General features: G+C 40.6%; 1 protein-coding gene across 1 annotated transcript; it reads right to left on the bottom strand.

The window, feature by feature from the left end:
- Positions 1 to 1,832: 1,832 nt before the first annotated feature.
- Positions 1,833 to 15,167, bottom strand: RIOK2 (RIO kinase 2). Its single transcript, XM_032096747.1, has 11 exons — positions 14,963 to 15,167; positions 14,194 to 14,332; positions 13,401 to 13,517; positions 12,392 to 12,567; positions 10,742 to 10,830; positions 9,399 to 9,590; positions 8,948 to 9,040; positions 7,466 to 8,002; positions 6,463 to 6,559; positions 3,485 to 4,842; positions 1,833 to 2,984 (listed from the first exon to the last, which is right to left on the bottom strand). Exons 1-10 carry the CDS (start codon positions 15,026 to 15,028, stop codon positions 4,681 to 4,683), a joined length of 1,668 nt encoding a protein of 555 aa, XP_031952638.1. The 5' UTR covers positions 15,029 to 15,167; the 3' UTR covers positions 1,833 to 2,984; positions 3,485 to 4,680.
- Between the last annotated feature and the right edge of the window lie 3,592 nt (positions 15,168 to 18,759).

The raw sequence follows: 18,759 nt of genomic DNA, 5'->3' as shown, positions 1-18,759 counted from the left end.
GCCCAAGCTCCATCATGAACCCTTTATTTTGTTCTGCACAGGTTCCCTCTGGGCAGTCGCACCTTCTAGCATTGTTGCAGGTTCTGTCTATGCCCAGCTCACAGACTTACCACCCTTTGCTCCTTCTATTGGAATTAAACTCCCCACCCAACCTTTCTCAACCAGGATCAGTTTGGTACAGAAATATTAAGATTGTATGTTTCCTTGCAGATTAGTAGTGAGAACCCCAGTCACAGTTTTTCTGTTCAGCATAACTCCCTCCTCAACTTTTTACTTTAGCTCACTGTTGCAGAGATATCTGACCCCATGTGACACTGCTGTATTGCTTTTTTTCCTAAAATTTTCATACCAAGCTATGGCAAAACCCTGCATTTATTACTAAAAATAAAATATTGAAGTAAAAGCATGTCACATACATTCAGGGGCTTTTCCTTTCCTCCTTGAGAGGCCTTAGTTAACCCAATTGAAATAAATAGAAATTGTTCCACTAGATCTGAATAAAACTGGTTATGTTACAAGTGTCCATGTTAGGTTTCTTTTACTTCTTTTAGAGGCTATTCCCACCCCTTTTTTCTCTCAATAAATTCTATAAATTTTCCTATATTTGTCTTCTTTTAAATTTTAAAAGTGTAAAGTGTGAGGAGAGACAGAGTAAAAGACATCACAGATCTGTATTGTTAGCATACCAACAAAATCTTAACAATATAGGAAAACAATGAAAAAGTATTGCTTGTTATTGTATTTTAGACATGTATCACAAATTACTATGGCTTTGGGTCAGTTAATTTCAACTTTGAACCTTATAAGTTTGATTTAGAGAATGAGCAGAGTAACTTCAGGTAGAGGACAGGCAAGGCAGCCAGAAGGGTATTGCAAAAGCATAACACTATCGAGGAATAAAATTATACCTTTGAAGTGCAATGCCATTAATATAAAAAAAAAAATTACTGACAATTACAACAGAGGAAAACTAGTCTTTTAAAAGTTACTGTTTCAGAAAATGAAACAGAAGAAAGTTATTTCTGCTTAACTACTGTGAAGACCTGTAGTTTAAAAAACATTTGTATTGCTTTATATTGTAAGAGAATCAAATTATAAAAGTTTTCATCAACTAAGATATGTTAATATAAATGACGTGAAATGATTCTCTAGGCAGAAAACAACAATGAAATTCACTTATTCCTAGTGCCACACTCACACTGGGTTTTTTAAAGGAGATAAAAGGATAGCTTGACTCTGCTTATGATGCATTATACCTGAACTCTAATATGGAGAGGGAACATCTTTTCACACACATGCCTAAGTTTGCACGTCACATTTGCTTACAGCAGTCAAATAATGAAAGAAATTCTTCACTTTGTGAATCCAAGATTAAATTCTAAATTGCACCATCTGAGAACTAATTTTATGATCATGATCTCCAGCTTTCAATCAGCCAGGCTTTCAAAAAAAAAAAGGTTTTTCAGGAAAGAAAACATGTTACAATTTCTGATATGCTGATACAATATCCATACTGGAAAGTGTCTCTTGTCTCTTCCATTGTTACCTTTTGTTATTTTCATGTGACTTAAGGAGGCCTCCCTTAAACTTTCCATTTACTGTGGATATTGCATCCTACAAATATTCAGAAGCCGGGAAAGTTTATGGGCTTCAGATTGCTAAGTGTAAGTTGGACTACATGATGCCTCTGGTAGTATGATATCTGAAAAGTCACATTAAAATATGATCCATCAGTTTAACTAAAACGAGGTCAAAAAAACCCCAGGATTGTCCTTTTATATTCTTCCTGTCATTTATGTTACAAGGCACAAAGGGTGAAATGAAATCAAAAGTCTGTCTATATCTAGCATAATAAACATGGTTTTATATTTCAGATGCAAAGAGGAGGCACAACCCAAGGTCTTGAAGCAGATGAAAGGCAAAATTTCAGCTCACACACAAAGGTCACATACTGTCAGTCTTATGAAGAAAACTTCAGATCCAGAGTAACACAGAGTCAGAGCTTGGGGAATGATACACACACTCTGCAAATACACACCTGCACTGAAGCTATAGTGAGGATAAGAGGAACAGCCTCGTCTGTGTCTCACCCCAATCCCACAGGATAACTCGGGAGGGAGAGCAGAGCAGGAAGGAAAATGCAGGCTACAGGTCTGGGAATCATGACAGCAGAGAGATGGATGTTTTTAGAGCAGGAATTGCTTCTCTGAAGCCAGGGATTTATAGCTATAGAAAAAGACATCTGAAAGATTCCTTCATAAGATATTAGTAGATAATTTAAGGTAGTGATTAAATGACAAAAAATCTTCCCTACTGAGAGCCATCTAAAAAAGTTCAGCAACTGGCTTTTGAAACCAGTGTTGTGAAGGAGGTATTTCCTTAAAAACATCATGGTTTTCTTTAATCTTCAGTAGACCATGAAAAGTCATAACTGTACTAGGAACGTATTTAATATTGAGCTAATAACACGTAATCTAAATATCTATTACAATTAAATCACATAGTAACAAATAAAGCGATTTTAGAGTTCTGCTAGGACTTTGCTTTCCATTGTATGGAAAGACAAATATCTGTCATCTATGCCTAACTATCATTTACAAAATTCTCACCCTCCCTTCCTTGCACTTAGAACCTCCAGAAAATAGAGATCACTAGAACACTACCTCTTTGAGAAGAATTATGGAGTTAACAAGCCTGAGGATGCAACTTCTGAGAAAGGAAGAAAATATAGGACTCACTGCCAATGTTATGTCTTGTCAAACATCTCTCCTTGACCATACAAAGGAGCGGGGGAAAGGAAGATGAACCGGGGGCATGCACGAGGTGCGGGAGAGGGCAGGCGACGGCGGGGTAGGGGCTCTGGCTGGGGAGATGCCCGGGGGACCGAAAAGGAGGCAGGGAAGGAGTTTCAGGCTACGAGCGCGGCTCGTTCCTACCCGCGGAGCGCGTCCTGCTGTCCTCGCCTGCGGACCCGGCCGGCGGCGCTCCCGGCCCCGCGCTCCCGGTGCGCGGCGGCGGCGAAGGTGCCGCCCGCTCTTCCCAGAGCGTGGAGCGCCGGCGGATGCTGCTCCTGTCGCCCGACCAGGCAGCGCCAGGCCGTCCAGAGCCACCGACGCCTCCCCAGCCTGCGGCCATCCCGGCGGGAAGGGGCGCGGGACGGGCTGCCGGGGAGGGGCAGGGCCCGGGTCCTCGGCGGGCAAAGGCTTCAACCGCGGAAACTCCTCCTTCTGCCCTCCCCAGCCTGCCCTGCCGCCGCGGGGGACACGGCGATGCCAGAGGCGGCTACACCTCACTCTCACCCTGGGCTGTGAGCTGCTGATTGCCATGCCGCTGCTTGTGCCAGCATCCCTCGTGCAGACAGCCGCTGCTGCACCCTGGTCCTGGGGAGGGTGAAGGGAACTGGGAGACACAGGTGGAAATATCCAGGGGCAGTGAGTGCCAGTGAAAATGAGAAATCGGATTTTTCACATCTAGCATCCCAAACTGCCAGGCTACAGTTTGGGGTGTTAAATGTGAAAAATCCAACTTCCTGCTACTGCTTGTAGAACAGCAGCAGTGTCTGCTTATGGTAACTAGGAAGATAAATGCTCTGGTGTTTGCAGAATGCTCTTGGTGTAAGAATGAGCACTCTTATCTCCAGGGATTGTATTCTAGGGGCTTTTTAATGTTTTGGCGTTTCCTGCTTACTGAGTACTGTCTAGGTCATGTGAAGACACTGTATATTCTAAAAAAAACAACAAACCATCCACCAAACAAGTCCAGAACTAATCAGAATGGATACACAAACGAGACTAAACTCCTGTTGGTCAGCTCTGCCAGTACTGACGATTAAAACAGAAATATTAATGGAATGGTGTTGAGGTAGCTCCTTGTGCCAATGACAGTGACATGTATGACGGCTGAACAGTCTCACAAGCAAAATACTGAAAGATTTCTAAACGACTGCTTAATAATGCTTTTATAGATCTTTGTCAGTTGTATTTAGTATTCCATTAAAAATTCAGGCAAATTTTAGATTATTAGCTTTTTAGATCCACTGTAAGCCACTTTTACCTTCAGAATAGTCGTTTAATGGCAGTAGGGTTTTTTGTGCTTCAATATTGTTTTGTAGAACAGCACTTCAAAAATGTGCTTGTGCCAACAAACATTTTAATGATTTCTCCTATTTATGTTTCTAAGATACAGCAAATAAGCGACATCCTGCACTAAGTGATTATTTCAGACACGAAACCAAGTTTTGTTACATCTAATTCCCCAAGTTTTTGAAGATAAAGGAAGTTTTTTGAAGTTAAAGTCATATCTGACTAACTTAGCAGAAAGTATTTCCAATTTACATTTCTGTAAATAATTGTGCATCTAGAATTGAGAAAAAGAAAAAATCTTTTTGTGCCTCTGCACAACAAACACACCACAATTCATTTATGACAAAACACTGCTGGGAATTACTATCATGACCTTAACCAATTCTACTGATACAATGTAAATTACAGTCAAGAGCTCTGACTAGAAACACAACCTCCCAGTTAAAGTCACAGGAACGAGAATGAGGTTTATTAACTTCCAGAAAAATATCTGGTTTGCATAGCAGAGATTGCTCCTTTACATAAAAGGGTTATTGGTAAATTAGCACGATTCTTTCAGCTGTATACATTCCTCATGTTCCACGTGAGCTTTAATAAGCTATCCCCAGAAATTGGCTGCATCCAAGCTTGACTTAATGTTGTGCATATTTTCTCGACGTTGTTTGGTGTAAATATTTGCCTCCCCTTTTTGCAGCCGCTGTTTCAGAGCAGACTTTTGCTGTTTGGTCAGTTGTCGCTTTATCTTCTGTTTCACCAGCTCCTACAAACAAACACACAATTTGGAATCAAAACTCCTTTAAATCATTTAGCACATGACCTGACAACAGAACTTTTTCAGGACCAACATGAACATTCATGATATTCACCTTGACTGGAGAAATGATCAACAAAGTTTTTCCTTGTGAGAAAATCATAAAATGGCTCAGCTGACTGAAAAAGGAGATTCTCTGGTATGTACAAGGTCTGGACGGAGTGCTGTGTGTGTGCTACACCCTCAGGACTCACAGCACCTAAAGGGGTATGGGCTTATCTGTGCTATTATCTTCTGAGTTATAATAAATAGCATTTTAAATCCTTTTTAATTTTAAAATTAAACTTCAAGTGTGTTTCTTACAGAGATGCTAAAGGACCCACACCTCTCAGTGCAGAACACAGGCCTTCCACCAAAATGTAAAAGCTGGTAATATTGTAGAACATTCCATGTCCAGCAGTAATTATTTGCTTTGTGTTGTTTTTTTTAGCACCCTGATTATTCTGAAGTTTAGATATGCCCCTAAATATGACTGATTCTACTGGAAAACAACAACTCTAACACAAGTGTGGCTAAGAGAAACGGGAAGTTAGCGATTTACAATCCCTCCTCCAGTTTTCCCATTCCATCAAACTGAAGTAGTTCTATGAAATTTCATCTGTTATTTGCACCTCTGCCTCATTCTGAGTTCTGCTCTCCATTGTGATGGCAGTATCTACCCGTAACAAAAACGAAGCCAGGATTTGGTAGACTGTGGCATGGTCCTAACTCAAGTTGCCACACTGATGCCAAGTGTGGCACACACTTGCGTATTTTTTCTTGGAAGAAAAAGAGAAATCAAATTACTTTCATCTGTTTCATCATGGTGGAATCGTATTGTGCTGGGAACCTGCTAGAATAAATTCTGCAAGGCAGACACCATTATGACATGTAATCTAATGTAAATTCACCAAATTCTATGCTGAACTGCAGCACTTGGTGGAAACACTCACTAGTCTTTCCATCATCACAACCTCCATATGTTGCAAAATTCTCGGTGCTGAGGTAGACATATCACCTACTGCCTAGTCTGGGGTTGAAGAAAAGCACATTAAATTCTGCTGAAAACGTCCTGATTTATGTAATTCAGAAGGTCAAATTCAAATTGCCAAAGAGATTGCTGTTGAATGAGAGTTCACAGAAATCTTTCAGAAAAGAATGTGAAGAAATCTCTAAGAAGACAGGTGAGAAAGGCCAAATTAAACCTAGACTCAAGTATCCAGGTTCAAAATAAAAAATATTAATCGTGGTTAGCAACAGAAATGGATTAACTGATACTGTTAGTGAATTAACATACATTAATATAAATTAGTTACAGGGTAAATGAGAGTTGTTAATGTTGATATGGAGCTTCAGTGAGAGACCAAAAAGCAAAATATGAAGGAGAGTGCTGGAAATCACTCCCTGTAAACCGTATCAATCCTATTTTTCTGTAGGAATGGAGAGACAAACTGGAGAGGTAGATGGTAACAGTGTTTTTAAAGATGATTAATACCAGAGTACATTTTCAGAAACAGGTACTAACAGCTATGTGCAATTTAAGGTGGTCTGAGGGTAAACTAGATGACAGCATAACAAAATAATACTTACTGGAGGAATGGTTGAACAGCTCCCAACACTTCTGACTGATGTGATGCTCTTAGTCCTTGTTCTGTGCCCAGCAACGGGAACGATGCACTCTTCATTACTGAAACAAACAAATCAATGTGTTATTCCATTAGCAAGATAAACATCCTTTGCCTTTATAAGCACCATGTTTGAGTCTTCACTTTCTGGGCTACAACTTGAAAACTCGCAACAGAACATGCAAGTGCTACAAAGTGTTTCTATTTTAAATAATCACATTGGTTGTCCAAGACAGGCACTTTGTGAAAGGAAGAATTTGTAGCACAACAGCCACATAAATATAGAGCACAAGAAGAGAAACCTCAGGGCACTAAAACGCTTTAGATCCTGCACAGTGTTTTGACAATCACTTAACTGAAGTGCAAAAGCAAATGAGGAGGTTTATCAGTTTGATCTCTGTATCCACATACAAGGTGGGCTGGCAAACTCAGGAAACAGATTTTCACATACAAGGGGTTAGTCTGAAGGCAAGCAGGAATTTCTAAGTTTGTCAGGAAAGGAATTAAAATCCAGAACAACACACAGTATAATATAGTTGAATGACAGACTGCAAGGAGCTTGTTCTTAATAACTTCAGGTGAGTGAGCAGCGGAACATTTGCCTTTGACACAAATATTTGAATTACACACTTACTCATAAAAGGTCTTTAGAAGTAATATTTTAACATCAAGAACTACTTCACTATCAATATTAGCTGAAATGAAGAAATAGGGGGAAAAATCCACCACAGAAAATAGGCTGGTCTATGAAGTGCAAGACCTATTTTCTCATTAGATACTACAACACAGCTGGACAATCATTATACCAATAGGAAAGGTATTCACAGCAGTATTTTCAAAATAAATTAAATTTTTAGTCTTCAGTTTAAACAAGGACAGCTGAAGAGCAGTTCTTCTTGAGCTGCTTGAGAGATTTACATTTTTGGGGGGAAGATCCACGCTCCTAGACAGTAAATGTGAATCTTTACCTGTAATGCCCGAATTCCTCATTTAAAGCTGATGAGTTGACCAGCTCAGGGCACTCGTCTTCGTTCTCCTTACCCTCACAGCACCCTCCTTGACCTGCCTGATCTTCCAGTTCACCAGCATTTTCAGTTAATCTTTTGCCCTTAGAGGAAGTAATTGCAGAACTCTCTGCATCTTCACTGGACTTCCATGGCACAGCTGGCCCTTCAGCTTTTTCCAAGGCTGAACTCAACTCTGCCATATTCAGTGTTTGTGTATTTTCACTGCTTTCAGCTGCATCAGCCTCTTCCTCACTGCTGCTCACAGTATTGTCAGAGGCTCTGCTTTCAGTGAAATCACCCATTTCACATGTGAAGTCTTCACTGTTTTCTTCATCTTTGCTGAAGAACCTGAGCTCCTTCTCAGCATCTTCTGCAAGTTCTAACACCTCTGTGTTGTCATCCTCGTCAGAACTTGCGGGGTAAAGCAGTTCACCATCTTCCTGCATCTCCTTTGCATAGCCACTGGCAGCAATCTCTTTATCAAGAGAACACTCTCTCCTGTGAAAGAGGAATGTTTTCTTTTAATATGCTAAATTCAATAAACCAAGTTACCAATATACTACATTTTGGATTTAAAATCCTAATCAAGCTAGACTAAAATTACCCACACTATCAATAAAGAAGATATACTCTGTTGAAACACACAAAACACCACGTGATGGTGCTGAGCTTTAGATAAAGTACTAACTTAGAATGTAATCCGAGAGAAGAAAACTCTCCAGAAGATGATTCTATCTCCACAACCTGCATTTATGTTTGGTTTTTTTTACAGGAAATCATTTTACTTTAGCAGGAATAACATTTGGATTTAAGTTCAAATCATGCTTAAGCAAACAGATTAATAAAGGGTCTGACATACGAAGGCTGATTACAATGTGAAATTCCTTAGGAAAAGTGCTCAGGATGAAATAAAACTGTTTTCATTGCAACAGTTTCCATCTTAAAATGAGTGAAAAATCAGTTAACTTTTCAGAAGGAGCAAAAGACATTAGGAAGAAAAGTTTAAATGTAATAATGCCTGAGGAGGCAGTCACCCTATTTACAAGCATTTTAAAAATAGTTATAAATGGAAACCCAAGTTAAGCCTCAACATATTAGAATTGTCAAACAGGCTGATTCTGCATCACTGTTAAAATTTCCTGGACATTTAACATTTGGATCAAGATTTCAGATTGATGTCTCTTCCTTGGTTGCAAGAAAATAAAGAAGGCAGCAGAGGATTTTAAAGCACACTTTAGCTTTAGAAAACCACTTACAGTAACTTGGGAGAAAACACAACAGAAATGACAAAAATGTAACTTAAAATTGCACAGTTGGGCCTATTTTTATTTTATTTTTTTTTTATTTCTCCCACAGGCATCTCTCACAGGCATCCATTTTTCTCAGAAAACCAACACTACTGCCATAAGTAGAACAATTCAAAACACATCTGGTCATTTCTACCTGATGTCTTTGAATGTTGGGAAGAGCTCGCTCTCGTAGTTGAAGCGTTTCTTGAAGAACTCCCTAATACAGTTAACATCTCTGTCAAAATACCTGTAAAAAATACAGAATTGTACAAATTAAAAATCAGTGAAGGCTATTGCAATGAGAAGCATGGTTTTATTTGAAAATTATTCCTATTAGTGATCCCAAGTGAAAAGGCTAGGAAGAGAAACTGGATGCAGTTTATTTCTGAGCATTTCTTAACAGAACAGTATTATTATCTCTGAGAAGCAATTAATCACATATTTATTCTGCAGAAACATTTCTCCTCATTCTTTGTTGGGAACATTACTTGTGCTTGCAGAAAAGGATTCAGGAAAAGACTTATGGAAACAAGTCATGGTTGACTGTTTGCTGTCACCAACATTTGTCAGATTGACCTCGAAAACACATTTAAATCTAAACCTACCATTCAGCATTTGCATGCGATGTTGACATCATCTGAGGGAAATCTATCAAAGTGGCATGGTCGTCATTATCCAAGATGAGATTAAACTCATTGAAATCCCCATGGATCAGACCATGATTGGCAAGTTTTACAATCAGATCCATTAATTCACTGTAGACAGCAGCAGGATCTTCCATTTGGTGCACCTGGCACCTGAAAAGTTAAATAAAATATTCTGAACCTTGAAAGACCTAATTTAAAAATACAAATAAAGTACACAAAATACATCTGACAGAATGCCAGGGTAATTCAAGTCAAAAGGGCCCTCAGGTCTCTCTGGTCCAGCATCCTCCTCAAAGCTGAGTCAAATCAGAGACAGACCAAAGCTGAGGGCTTTGTTTAGTTAGGATAGAAAACTTCCACTTACGGAGAGAGACTGTGAAACCTTCCCAAGCAACCTGTGCCACTGCCCCTCTGTCCTCAAGAGGAGAGAATACCTCCTTACACCCTGGCTAAACCTCATCTAAACTCACACTCACTGTCTCCCATGGAGCACTGCTGTCATAATGCATTACGTAAATAACAGGGCAGCAAACTTTTTCTCCTGTTTTAGGTAATCTTATCATGTCAGTAGAACCTAAGTCTTCTTGCACTGAAATTCAAATAGGCCATTGCATTTTCTTTTATAAAATCAGATTTTCTAGATTATGTTAGGAAAAGAAGAAAAAGTGAACTTCCACTGCAGACTTCCACAAGAACTTGGTGTTCCACACAATGGATGTGGAATTATTAAACAAATGAAGGTGGGGAGACAAAACACAATCAAGTCTTTTCCACATTACTCTTCAACTGTTATACTTTGGAATTAATTCCCTCTTGATTAAACTTCAGATCTTGAATACTATACAGGAGCGTGGGCTGGTTTGTTCTATTACTAAACACTTTAAATCTTGGGATCGGATCTGGGTTATTGTATATTGTATGAAACAGACAGGCCTTTTGCATTCAAAACCAAACCAACCCTTCACGTACAAACCTCAATAATATTTACTGTTTTTAAAGCTTGGAAAACTCAAGAAAAATAATCTTTCTCAAAGGTGCAAAACCAGATTATACATTGTATTCTCTATAAACAGAGCAGAAGTTCTACAACAGTGAGTTACAAACTCAACTGAATTAAGACAGTAAGGATCACAAACTGGAGCTCAGAACATGACAGATATTATATCCAATACTCTGTATATAAAGTAACATTTAGAATGTGCAATTTCTGTGTATAAAACAAGGAAAAACCCTAACCCTGTTACTTTTCCTAGGGTTGTTAGGGTCCCTGTAACACAGAGAGTTCAAGCTTCACTACTTACAAAGGATATCCATCAACAAGTTCCATAACAACAGCATGCCTGTTGTAGTCTATGGGCTTTGGAACAGGAAATTCTCTGTCGTGCAAAGCCTGGAAAGAGAAAACACACTGAAAACTTAAAATTAAATAGTTAAGAAAATATTACATATACTGACAAACGCACATCTAAGATAAGCAGTACATATCACTATGATAGCAGCATATATTGCCCCAATCACATGCTTAAGAAGGAAAACAGCCTCACAGCCATTTGAACTTTCACTGCCAAGAAAAATAAAATTCCTAAGTTTAGACACTGAGTGGACTGCCCAAGGTTTAATAACACTGCATCTGGAAGAAAACCACAACAGGGTGGAGAAATGACAGAACCTTATCCAGTACATTAGCTGGAGAAATCAGCAGCAGATAACTGGAAATAGGGTGTTGGGCATTAGAAAAGAATTCTACATCAAGCTGCTGCCAATACACTCCTGCCTGACTAGTCAACCTATACTCAGTTGCTGTAAAAACAAAAAGTTCATTCTTAAATAGTAATAATCAGCATTATACCACACTTAAAATTAACCAAAGGTGGCTCATAATATTTTGAAGCTCTCCTGTTTGCCTTTTCTAGCACAAATTTAGTCATTCACTCAATCCAGTCAACTTTTTAATGGGTTCATTCTCTTTTTACTCATTCTGTTGTTACCAGTGAACTTTTCTAAGATAGAAACTTTTCTAAGATAGAGTCCTAAGCTAAAGCAACATAAATACAGTTTTTGTTGCTTAAGTATTATACTATTACTGTTTTTCAGCACTCAATTAATCCTGCCCCAACCCTCTGCCCAGGGAAACGGACCCCCACAATTACATTCCTACGAGTTCTGACCACACAAGGTTTTACCAGTTGGACCACCTGGACCAATACAGAAGTTCTAAATTATGGTGTCAGTTCTCTCTTTCTCTGTTCAGGCCACTGAGAGAATCCATCATGGTTCTTTTTCAGAAGAACAAGAAAATCATATTTTATGTATATATTACTCTTGGATAGCACAGAAGGAGAAAGGAAAACTAGTTTTTTATTAATAATTAATTTTCAGCTATCATCTTTCATCACTATACAATATCTGTGGTTTTTTAAAGCAGGTAAAAAACCACAGAATTCAAGAGTAGCAGTATATGCTTGGAAATGAAATCTTTTCTCACAGCGCAGAACTAAGTATGCCTTTTTAGATCAAAACACCAATTTTGATCTGAAAGATTTCTCAACAGCACAGCAACAAGTGAAAGCTTGGTAAAATAAAAAATAGATTAATTTTAAAAAATGACAGCTGTTTCCTAGTTCATGCAATAAACTTGAAAGGAAAAACTGCAGAATTGGTGATATATAGATTGCCTTACCATAAATAATGATGTAAATTTGAAATTCTCTCATGGCACCTGATTCTGTTCCATGTTATTTCCATGGCAAAGCTTATTTTTGGCACTGGGAAGTGTACAAAGCATGTAGCATTGAAAGTTTCTGAAATGTGTACTTTAAGTCCATTAGGGGAAAGAAAAAATGAAGCACAAATCCTACCAGCACTGCAAACACAAACTGATGAAAAGACAGCCTGAGAGGCATCTTCCAGTGTGTCCCACCACTGCTGGCACTGTGTGAGTGGCCACCTACCTTCATGTAGGCAAACTCTTTCATTGCTGCTATCCGGGACAAGTACAGCCAGGACATTTTGTGCCTGTGCTTGTGGTAGTCACGTTTGTTTTTCAGGTTGCGGAAGGAGGTTCTCCCCAGCCGGTGCAATTTCAGTGCAAACTGTTGCTCCTCTTCGTTGGCAACAATATAAATATCTAGAAGACATTTATCTTCAGCACAGATCTAAGAAATGAATGATATCTAACAAGCCAGCCAAAAAAGTGCAGTGAAAGTTTGTTACCTCACTCCTCACTGATCCTGACACAAAAGTTCTACCAGAGTAAGCAAAGGCAGCTAATTACATTGTGTGTATAAGAGATCTGAACATGAAGAAATTACTGTTTAAGAGTTCATGGTACTCCAATAGAGAAAATGCTGATGGGATCTGAAGCATCTTTCAGTGTTCTGGTGTTCTTAGTCACACCCTGGAACAGCTTCTCCTTCCTGCTGAGTGGACAGACAACTCAAGGAACCAGATCCTTTAATTTAAAGTGTTAACAAATACCCTAAATTTAATTTCTAGCATTTGTCCCAAATAATCCCATTCTCCAATTACGAAAGTCACATTCTGTGTCAAAATACATGCACATAAGAGGAACCAAGATAGTGTTCCAATAATTTTGAGCCTACTTTACTTTATTACCTTATTTTTACATGGGATGATAAAGCTGAAATTATTTTTTAGTTAAATGGTTTGAAACTCTTCACAAAGCACAACACAAGCAGCACCTGTCTGCAAAGTACCTTTTTAAACGATGAACTAAGAAACAGACAAAATGGGCAAAGTGCAACTACACTTTTGTGCAAAAATACTCAAATGTAGCCTCACACAGCACTTGAACATGCTATGTTCAAATACATCTTGGTGTCTGACAGATTAACTGATCTGCCTAACCAGAGGAGAGCTCCCCTAGTTTCTAGCAAAATATTTGCAATATTGCAGATGTGTTTGCTTAAAAAAATTATTAAAAATGTTATTTTAATTTACCTGATTCTTTGCCGACACCCATCTGGTTTCCCAGAGAATTGATGACTTGTCGGGAAGAGAGAGTTTTGAGAGCCAGGTAATCATATCCTGCATTAGTTAACCGATAACCCTGGACAGCTATGAAAAAAATAAACCACATTTCACTCCTTATTATGCATACATCATATTTAAAGTAAGTCTCAATTTAGTCTTGTTTCTTGTTTCCTAAAATACATAACACCCATATAATATTTCACCCCTTGGCTCTTATCAGCCCAATTCAACTGAATGGTGGAGATGTTTAAATTGGATTGGAGCAATCCTCAGTCCTCTGAAGAACTGGGACAAAAGGGAGAGGTATTTCCCATATACTTCCCTGCTGTGTTTTCAGGGCCAAATCCAACTAAAAGGGTGAAGGGAAGGGGGAAAGGCCTGCACAACTTTGTCACACGGCAGATAATAAAAACTGCTTCAGCAGCTGTTCCCGAGGTGGTGAAATGTCCAAGTCTGTTCCAGAACTGTGAGGATATCATTTCAGTTGATTCCTATATGCACTTGATTGTGATGTGATGATTCTTTTTACCTTATCCTGAACAAAAAAGAATCTTTTTTCTGCCTGTCACCTCTACAGCTACAAACAGACATAGCAGACACAGCATCTGGTGCTGCACAAACCCACATTCCCAGGCTAAGTCCAAGAGATGGGAAAGCAAACACTCTGGTCACTCCTACATCCCAACCTGCTGGGCAGGTACCATTGTGAGGCACTGGGGACAGGATGAGAAAGGGACTCCAACACAAAATTCAAACTCACTTTTAGTTCGTTCATAAGCCAGAAGTTTGTGCTTCGCCAACTCTCTCAAAATTTTATTACAGCCACCATGTTTAAGGCTGGCAATGGAAGCAATTAAGCTAGCAGGAACTATTTCATGGTTCTTCATGCCCATTTCCACCTAAAAGAAAATTAAAACCAGATTTGTCAGCCCTGTGTTCAACAATGAAGTATCAGATCTCACTCAAGAGTAAAATCCCCTTTCAAGGATGCAATTTTTAAAGACTATAGACTTTGAGACTTCGTTTTCTAAGTTTTAAGACTTAACAAACATTTCAGTTTGCCTCACTGCTCCTTGGCAGCTTACGTACAACAACCCACCCTGGAAAGTTCTTCAGTGCCAGCCACAACATGAGTGGCTGATTAGATTTTAGTCCCAGTCACGGGGAGCACAGAGAGCGGAGGCGCTGGTGATGCTGCCTCACCGTGATGGGTCTGCGATCATCCGGCCATCCTCAGGGACCACCCGAGCATATCCAGGGATCCACCGGCCATCTCCAGCGACCCCACAGGCATCCCAGGGACCCTCCTGGGCATCCCCAGAAAACTCCCGAGCGTCCCCACGGACCCCCTGCCCTTCCCGATCCTCCCCAGCCGGGCGGCCGAAGGAAACACCGGCCCGAACCGGGCTCTCCCCAGCAGAACAGGCCAGCGCGGAGCCCCAGCGGCACCACAGGCGGGCCCCTCCCGCCGCCAGCTGCGACACCGCCCGGCCCGGCCCGGCCCGGCCCCGCTGCCCGTGCCCGCTCACCGCGGTCAGCACTCTGAAGTGCTCTCGGGACAGGTACCGCAGCATCACCACGTTCAGCTTCCCCATGGCCGCAGAGGAGCAGGAACGAGAAAAAGAGGAAAAGGAGAAAGAATATCAGGAAAACGACGAGGAGAAGGATGAGGAGGAGGGTGAGGAGAAGGACAGCGGGCCGCACAGGCGCAGCAGAGCTCTGGGTAGGTCCTGGCAGCTGCGTGCGCTCCCGCGCTCCGCCAGGTTCCAGTGCGCTCTAGGTGCGCTCCGCCTCTCACCGAGCGGGGATCAGAACCAGAAAGCAGCGAGATTCTGCTCGGAGCTCGGCGGGAGTCCCGTCCATCCCTCCCTCCCGCAGCGGAGTTATTTGTCCCGCCCGTACAGCTGCCAGGACCCGTTGCCCTGAGGAGTCCTTCCCCCTCGTCACGTGATGCTGTGGGACCGTGTGGAATGAGGGAATGGCGGTGTGTGTCCGGGTGGAAAAGAGCTGTCTTTTCGGGAGGATAACCCGGTGATGCAAACACATATAAACACGAATCCAGGCGTTTTGGCAAGCTGATGTGGAGAAAAAGCTCTTTGGTCTTCATTTACACTTTTATAGCAAATATTTCACTAGGAGAAAGTGAAGAATATTAACGTTCCACCACTTCAACCCCTGTAAAAGCAAGTTCTGAATGCCAAAATGTCAATGCTTGTTGCAGTTTCCTTCACGTTAACATACCAGAACTGCATCCAGCATATTTTTTTCCTCTTCCTTTTTTTTTTCTTCCTTTTCCCCACTATTTTATATAGGAAAATAAGAATGAAAGAAAATTCTAATTTCCCTCAGCCAGTCATCTGCGTTCAACTCTGTTCAGCTATTTTGAAAAACGAAGAAAAAACCCAAACAAGAAAACCTAAAGAGCAGAAGACAGCCAGGTGCACATATTGTGAACAAAGATCCATATTTATGATCTGTGATCTCTCAGTCTTACATCCCTTAGACTACGTATTTGCTCGTTATAATTTCCATCCTTTATTGTGGTTTGTAAATCTTAGAGAATATATAATTGTTATAGATTACAGGCAAAATTAATTTTATCTGTCTTTGTTTTTATCTGCCTGGTAATGCCATGGTCAGTACACTCCGACAAGTCCATTTTATGGACACACAACAGGAAATAGGCTGAACTGCATCCTCCAAAACACTTTGATTTTGGCCCAATTCCTCATCAAGCTGACACAAAACAACCGTTCACCTTCTCCAGGCACATTTAGTAGCAAACAAAGACCTTTTTTTTCTACCCTTTACTAGTTTTTTTTTTTTTTTTAAGAACCTTCGGCTTTCCTGCCTTGCTCTCATTCTAGACCCATGAACTGAAAAGATCCTGTCACTGATTTTGGCAAAGATTTTGCCCCCTGTTCAGAAGGGGAAGAAAGAGAAACTTCCAGCTTCAGTAGACAGGGAAATGAAGACGTGAGGCTTAGTGTCCTTGTGCAGCTTTCCATTATGAATTTATTACCTTTGTCTATATTTTCCATTATAATCTGACTGCCTGAAGAACCAGTAAATAAATTCTGTGTTCCTGATATTTCACTATTCCACTTGCCAACAGAAGTAGAAAGAATCCCAAAGAATCCACAGTTGTGTAGATATAAATTATTCCAAATTATTCTGCAGGGATCTGTTTTCTTCTAAGGCTGTGAAATCTCCAGGAAGAGGAGATCCAATCATTACAGTCAAACTTATTGATTGCATTCTAGAAATAGAAAATGCTATGGGAAATAAATTTCTCTCCTTCAGAATTTAATGAACACTTGTTTTGCTTTGCATGACTGTAATTCTGAAAAGATTACAATATAAACTGCTCTTTCATGTACAGGAATTTATGTGTAAACTTATGAAAAAAGAACCAAACACCAAGCAAAAAAACAAACAAAAAAACCCCACAACCCCGACCCCAAAAAAACCCCCAACAAACCAACAAAACACCCAAACCACTCAAAATAATAATAAAAAAAGGAAAGTAATTAAAACTAAACCCCAGCACTTCACAGCAAACACAGCACTTTGATTTAAAATTTCTGACTTGGCTGGAACACGTTGTGTGAATGCTGAGTGTTAAAAGCAGACATCTGATCTCCAGAGAAAATAATTAAATGGTTACTTTTTCCTTTAAGTAGAAACTGTCTGGATGCTTAAGGAGAATGTATCCCATCTGATCTACAACTCAGGGATGTAAAGTTGTGAAGTCTGGTGGCATGTTCCACAAATTCACAGATTACTTGGGCCACACTGTACTGCAAGTACACAGTGGTTTGATGTTTTCAAGTGAAAGTAAATTTAGGTAAAAGCAGAAGTAAAGTGAAACTCAACTGCATTGTGTGTTGTAAAACCCAGCATGCTTCATACTCTGTAAAGAAAACATAAATTTTGACTATGTTGAGCGTTTCATTCTGTAAGAGCCCTTGTTGACTTATGGTAAGATATGTGTTCCGGTTTGGCCAAATTTAGAAATACATCCTCTGAGAGAAGGCACAACCACCCCTCCCCCACCAGGTTCTGGGAAAAAATAAATTTTCCTCGAAGGAAAGTGAAGGAGATAAAACTATTTATTTAACAAACACACGGGAAAGGAAAATAATGCTAAATAATAAAATCTCTCGCTGTGAAGAAAAACCTGGGAAAGTGTCAGAGTCCTCCCTTTGGTCTCCTCGGAGCTGGGGCTTGGGCCAGGGCCAGGCCCTCTGTGCTCGGTGGAAAGTCCTCCCCATGTGCTCTGATATTGAAGCAGTCCAGCAGAAAAGGGAGAAAATCCGAAATTCCAGGGAAGGAAAAGCAAAGTTCAACTCTCAGTCTGTCTCCGGAGAAAAGGAACTGAACAACTGGCCAAAAGCTGACTGGGAAGCAGCAATCCAGGTGCCTCCTCACTCCCCTGTGGCAGCTGGGAAAAAAACGCTATCTCTGTGTGACCTTGAACAAGCTGCAAACTGCTTTGAAGAAGTTTTGCTCAGTTTTTTCTTCCCCCTCTCAGGCTCAGTTTAGAGGCATAGAAAGGCACAAAGTTAATTTCTGGGCATAGAGCAGCGACATGGGATACACATCATAAAGTCACCCCAGGACAATATGAAACAGGTCAATGGAACAAATATTTTAACAAATATTTTGAGGTTGGTTTTTTTTCCTTTTGAGAAAGGGAAATTGAAAGATCACAGCATCCTGAAGGCTAGAACAGGTAACACAGACTTATCCTCACACCAGTCATGTTGGCAACTCCTTCAGTAGTTTTGACAGCCAGATCTGGGGCAAACAGGAGCAGGCTGAAGAAATCCAGCCAGGCAGACAGCTACAGTCCCATTCATCAGTCCTGGAAAAAGCATTCCAGAGCTTGGCATCTGTGCTCCAATGCTTGCCAAGCACATCCCAGGAGTGGCCACGTGGGTGTTGGCTTTCACAGCAGAGAAACAGAAGGAAAGGAGGAGATCTGTGTGAGCCACAGTGTGAGCAGTGGGGAGCACGCTGGCATAGTCCTGTGAATTGGGAGGGTAAGAGCTGGAAAACTCGTGGGTTGGGATAAAGACAATGTAATAGGGAAAGCAAAGGCTGCACACATAAGCAAAGCAAAATAAGGAATTAATACCCGGCTTCCCATGGCTGGGCAGGTGTTCAGCCATCCCCAGCAGAGCAGGGTCCCATCATAAATCACGGCAACTTGGGAGAACAAATGTCATCACTCCAAATGTCCCCTGCTTACTTCTTCTTCCCCCATTTTATACTCTCAGTCTGATGCCATATGGTCCGGAATATCCCTTCGGTCAGTGTGGGT

The sequence above is a fragment of the Corvus moneduloides genome, chromosome Z (assembly GCF_009650955.1).
Source record: "Corvus moneduloides isolate bCorMon1 chromosome Z, bCorMon1.pri, whole genome shotgun sequence".
Taxonomy (NCBI): domain Eukaryota; kingdom Metazoa; phylum Chordata; class Aves; order Passeriformes; family Corvidae; genus Corvus; species Corvus moneduloides.
Note: the sequence above shows the minus strand (reverse complement) of the source record. Positions and strands in the feature narration are given on the sequence as shown.